Genomic DNA, 6,000 nt, shown 5'->3' with positions numbered 1-6,000 from the left:
GATTAAACCCACCAAGAACCACTTATAATCAAAGTATTGATTTGGAGTTGACTGACCCTTTAGGCTCCAAAGCTGGTAAAATCATATGTTAGTACAGAATTGCCTTCGTAAAAATAAGACCACTACATAAGGTATCAGAGATTATATTTCTGTATTTAGCATATATACAAAGTGCATGAAAACAGGCACATGGTGAAAAAATGTTAATAAAAATAATTTTGAGTAATGAGCTAAAATGTGTACAAAATGGCTGCCAACTTGTTAGACACATATGTCAGCCTGATTATTATTGGTAACAACTGGAGAAGGTTTGCTTTTAACTCCTTCTGTCCCACCTTTTGATGTGTCAATGAATAGTAGTCTTGGTGTCAACAAAGACATCAGTATCCTTTTATACTCCTTACGGAAGTTTTGATTAAGAAGACCATAGATGACTGCATTGAGGCAACTGTTAAAATAAGCCATGAAATAACTCAATACAAACAACCATTTTGGAATCTTTGGAGCCACCTGGAAAGGGTTGATGGCCACTGCTAGGCCAATAAAGTTTAAAGGTCCCCAGCAGACAGCAAAAAGGACAAACACAACAAACATAGTCAAAAAGTTCCGTAGGTCTGTTGGTGTCAGTTTCTGCTTGCAGTCTTGTCTCACTCTGTGCTTGACCTGAATAACTAAAACCCATATTCTCAGGTAGCAGAAGGTTACCACGGCCAGAGGAACAATAAAATGCACCACAACCACTGTTATTGTATACGAAGAACTGACTGTCTGAGCAAAAGTACATGAGAAAATCCTTGGGTCGTACTGTAGAGATCCAACAAAAAAGTTTGGTACAATTGCAATAACAGTCAATATCCAAGTTAAACAAAGGTAACAGAATGTGCTTTTCTGGTTGTAAAGCTTTTCATACTGCAGGCTGTGACAGATGTAGCAGTATCTATTAATGGCTATGGCTGTAATGTTGAAGACGGAACCGATGACACTAAGTCCCATAAGAAATCCACTTATTTGGCAATGAATATTACCCAGCGTCCATCCATTATGAAAAATAGCTATGAGGATTACTGGATACGGGTACACTGCCACTACAAGGTCGGCAACAGATAAACTGACGACAAAGATGTTCCCTGGAAATGCAAATAGTAAATATGGTTATTATTGAGAACTGTCAAACAAAAACAAATCATAACATGAACAGCGAAAGAGCAAAAAAAAATTCAAATATTTTTTCATTTACTTTTTTCTGTAGGGCTATGGGTTCTTCCGCCTGAACATATTAAAAAGTCTGGTCTTTCCATTCTCAATGAAAATAATGGATTTTTCAGCTTATCGGAGTTGAAATTATAATTAATGTCTTTATTGAATATTTCAGATTACCACGAAGCATTAAAAAGACACATTCTCCTCATTTAGCATTGTTTTGTGACAATTTTAGCTGTACAGTTCACAACATTTGATACGCTGTGCCCAATTACTGCTGCTGAATCAGGCCTTCACAAGATGACAATAGAACCAGAGAAGGAGCTTTGCAACATAAGCTGATAAAAAGCCTTCAGTATAGAGGGAATATGAGGATACTGATAGTAAAGTCTGTGGGCATAAACTTTAATATATTACATTTAAGATATATGACGTCTGAAGAGTATATTTCCATTAGGGCACAATGTATTTCTGCATTACTGTTATTGGAAGTTTGAATACAGATTAAAGAGTCATTCCAAGTTCAAATGTCTGAGTAGGTAAGGGTAAAGGGAAGAGTATGCACGTCGTGTTGTGTTGTGTACCTCCATGTCCTTGGTTCACATTAATCGTTCTTATCTCTAATAATAAGGAAGTTACGTTAGTTAATGCCTAAATAAGAGTTTAGCTAGTAGGTTATTCTGCTGCCACCAGTAATTTCTCCGCCTACTTTCTGTCTCTGAAACCAGGTGGCCTCATCTTTTGGTAAAAACGTTTCCCCTCTTTTGCCAGCTCCCATCCCTTCTTGCCATGCTCACACTCGCTAAACCAAATCCCAACCATCTCTATTTTGGACACTTTCCGTAAAATAGCCTAGGAACATGAAAACAAACTCAACATCCCTTAACTATGCCCCTGTTTGTCCCCAGTTCCCTGGAGTGCCTCCAGCCCAAGGTCCACATCGCCCACCTCATTTTCTTCTATGCAACCACAATCTGATCAGTTATAAAGGGCCCCTACACTCTAAAAGGACGTTCTATATTTAAATACTAATAGTTAAACAAATACAATAGCACAGAGATAATAGTAAAAGTTGATCTATACTGAGAGATGACAGGTCCCATTGCTAAACTTTTTCTAATGATTGCTAATTGCCCAGATGTAAATCTGATGTTTTGGTGTATGTTTTTAGGCACACTACTGTAACAAGCATACAGATAAGTGTGACAACTATCTGAACACCTGAGCTGTATTCAATGATACTTAATGATTCAGAATATATTAAAGGCAGAGGATCAGAACACCAACAAGGCTAGCTGTATTTTTTTAGAGCCAGTTCAGAAATGTAAATGTTCAAAATGTTTCAGTGACGGGTTATTAAAAATAAAAGTTTATCAAGTTTTAATCATGAGACAGGTGAACAACATATAATACATATGGCAATTGTGACATAGCTGATTTATAGAGCTTATCATTCTAGGTCTGGCATGTCTAGCAGTACAGGCATTGGATGTTTAAGTATCTTTTGGTATTGGCTGTAAGTATCTCCTCTATTCCTGATTATCTAGAAATCCTTTCTAGTAATACCAGGTGGTTCAAATTTCCCTCCAGTGTTGTGGATACTAGCAGTGAGATGCTTCATATGCATAATTTCTTTTACATTTTGGATGTCATTTCTACGGTTTTATTAATTCTACAGATTAAAGGTATTTTCCGATAAATGAAACATTATGGATACACGAGTATCATCAATGATTGGTTTCCAAACGGTGTTGTTTATTTACACAGCAACTCCAGCTGTCGTTTATTGACAGATAGGAGCTGCCTTCAGATGCTACAAACTCACAACTATTTCATATTTACTGACTGAGGCTTAGGAAAATGTGAATGTACTAGAAAGACAACAGCAACTGGTATAATTATACTAGCCCCCTTTTTTCTGCACCCTCTCTCATAGTGCACAGGGTATGTAAGTACTGCCAATTTACAATCATTATGATTCAATATATGTTGTAATTTACATAATGTGACTAATATTATCATTCATTATTTGCAGTTCTCTTTCTGTGTTGAACAACCTCCTGAAGAATTCGCTCAGCTACAAAACACATTGAGTTAATGTGATTATCTATTCCCCCCAAAATGTTTGACTACTATAGTAGTATATTACTATATAAAAATGACACACATTAAATCAGCATCTTTGGAACCATAACTGCAACTGACAGTTCAGTATACTTCTTTTAATAATACATATTTTAAACATTTACATTAATAAAGCTTGAACATTTTAATGGAGATATAAGTACCATTTATTGGACGCCACTAAGTCCCATTGGGCGTAGGGTACCTCCATTTTTTCTTTTATTCTATGGGAGAAGACATCACCACAGAACACTACAGTTCTGCTATTTTACAGAATATTTGAGCCATGCATATTCTTAAATCTTGGTATGCTTTTATATTTCTCCTAGATCTGTACAGTAATCCAGAAGGAAATATTTACTATACCATGCCGGGCGGTCTGGTTTTGCAGAGGCATTTGATGCAGATAAAGTGGGATAATATAGGATTTATTTAAAGATCAATAAAGGATTTATTTGAAGAAAAGGCTTGTGAATCTAGTCATAAAGCTGGTAACCTGACATTCACCAAACATTCACTAATGTAAAATCACTTTAGAATGTACACTTGATGCCAGATTCACTGCTTTTGAGTACATCTAATTGTGCATGGAATTTGGCTGTAATATATTTATTGGAGTTTATTTGTAGTATTAAATATTAAAAATTTACAGAAAACAGAAGCATGCATCTCCAAAATGCAATGTACATGATTTAATAGATAAGTTTAAAAATGAAATCTTACTCAAAAAATAGAAAAGTTCAATAAACATCAATCGATCTATACATTTATAAATAAAACATTGCTTTAAAATGATTCTAATAATATAATTTATGTGGCATAGGTCATACATCCTATTTGAATAAAGATTATCCTAAGCATTTTATTGTTTAAATAAACTGCAACCACTGCAAAATAAAAATGCCAACTTCAGATAATATAAATATAGTTCAAAATGTCATTTGCTGCTTTCTAGCAGAAATCTATGTAAAGATCATTGAGGGGTCAAGATTCAGATGGCAGTATTCCCACTGACCTTCAAATTGTAAAGGTTAAAGATTCATCTCTCATTTTCCAACTACAGCTGAAGACATCTTTCTTCAAGAAGTTTTATAGAGGAGAAGTGAAAATAGAACAGAACTAAACTGTAGCAGACAGGTAACATGATGTATGAGCAATTCCTGCAACGTGTTGTTGCAGGGTTTTTAAAGTGCAATTCTGAACTATTTTTATAAACTGTGGAAAGGTAGCAAGTTGAGCTATGTAGGCACGTCCAATGAATCTGGCGTGTGTACAGCGCCCATCATCTGACCATCCTGGAAGATCCATGGACGATGGACGATAAATTTATCTTCTTCAGTTGTGGGGAACTTTGATAAATCAGGCCCAAAAATGACAGAAAAACTGGAAAGGGTAAATTATTTCCCACTCTATGTGCAGTGAAAAAAAATCTTTTTTAGTTATACCTTAAAGGCTAACTTTCCAGAGAAAAGCTTCTTGTACGGTTGTCATTAAACCAAGTATCCTCAAGACTTCCCCTAAATTCCTGTTTTTGTGACATCTCAGCAATACAATAATAAATCTGTCTTTCTAATCACCCATCTCATTGCAATATATAAACTATTTACCCTGGTATATTTATCTAATAATTTTTTCTGCTATTGTATTTAATTTGTTAACTATAAAAACGACATAAGCAGTGGAAAATAAACTACACTGTAAATGAACTGGAATTAACTGACAGTGATATATTTGCACCTGTTAATATTAAAAATATTCATATAATAATAATAATATATATTGATAATATTGTTGTTATTGTTATTAACAAATGTACTCGTTATTGTACTGTTAATATTACTAAATTACAATAAAAATTAAAATCTGTAATTTTTAATTTGCTTGAACCTTTGTTTAACAGGCAAAACAACAAAGAAAAGATTTTGCATCCCTGGCACACTGTCTATGGTTTTGTCCAATTATTAAAGTCTTTTGGACACACATAGTGGAATTTATTACCCAAGTTACAGCATCCAAACTCCCTCTGGATCCTCAATTTATGCTATTCAACCACTGGGACATTAACCCAACTGGGGATACATGTTTTTCATTGCACCAAAACTGGATACGTATATGTTTGCTAGCTGCACGGAAGGCAATTATGCAAACGTGGGTTGCAGCTGTAAAGGATGTCTCCACTGAGCTGATTTACCTGATGTACCTGGAAAAGCTAAATGCCAAAACTGCTATGAACCAAGATCCGCAAACTGACTTCCTCTATAACAGATGGTTCACATCCATACTCAGCACTTTCCGGGAGAACAGGATGACATACTCACCCCGTTTCGATATACAGAACATCATGCCATTAAATTGCCATGTGGTAACGATCTAAGGTTTACCTTCCCTCTCTTGCACGCTTCAAGACCCGCCACTGAAAGCTGAAGTTATCTACCGTATATACTAACTGCAACTGTTTTCACCAACAAACCTAATTCTACAATATATATTTACCATAGCACACTCAAGAAAAGCTAGAACAGGCAAAATAAAGCTACGTACACACGTCTAATGGTTCTTGCCCGATAATGGGCTCAGGGCCGATATCAGACTAGAATCTGGCGTGTGTACAGCGCCCGTCATCCATCGTTCAAACCACTGTCCTGGCGGATCCAGCGGGGTGCCGCTCGGTCGTTC

The 6,000-nt window shown here is 35.8% G+C and overlaps 1 protein-coding gene across 1 annotated transcript in view; it reads right to left on the bottom strand.

The window, feature by feature from the left end:
* Positions 1–241: 241 nt before the first annotated feature.
* The window catches only part of GPR50 (G protein-coupled receptor 50), a 72,014-nt gene continuing 66,255 nt past the window's right edge, over positions 242–6,000 (bottom strand). Inside the window, exon 2 of the mRNA XM_072430975.1 lies at positions 242–1,127. Within this exon, the coding sequence (XP_072287076.1) occupies positions 262–1,127 (866 nt within the window). The 3' untranslated portion in view covers positions 242–261. The remainder of the gene's footprint in view (positions 1,128–6,000) is intronic.

The sequence above is a fragment of the Pyxicephalus adspersus genome, chromosome Z (assembly GCF_032062135.1).
Source record: "Pyxicephalus adspersus chromosome Z, UCB_Pads_2.0, whole genome shotgun sequence".
Classification (NCBI taxonomy): Eukaryota; Metazoa; Chordata; class Amphibia; order Anura; family Pyxicephalidae; genus Pyxicephalus; species Pyxicephalus adspersus.
This window is presented reverse-complemented; position numbering and strand designations above follow the sequence as displayed.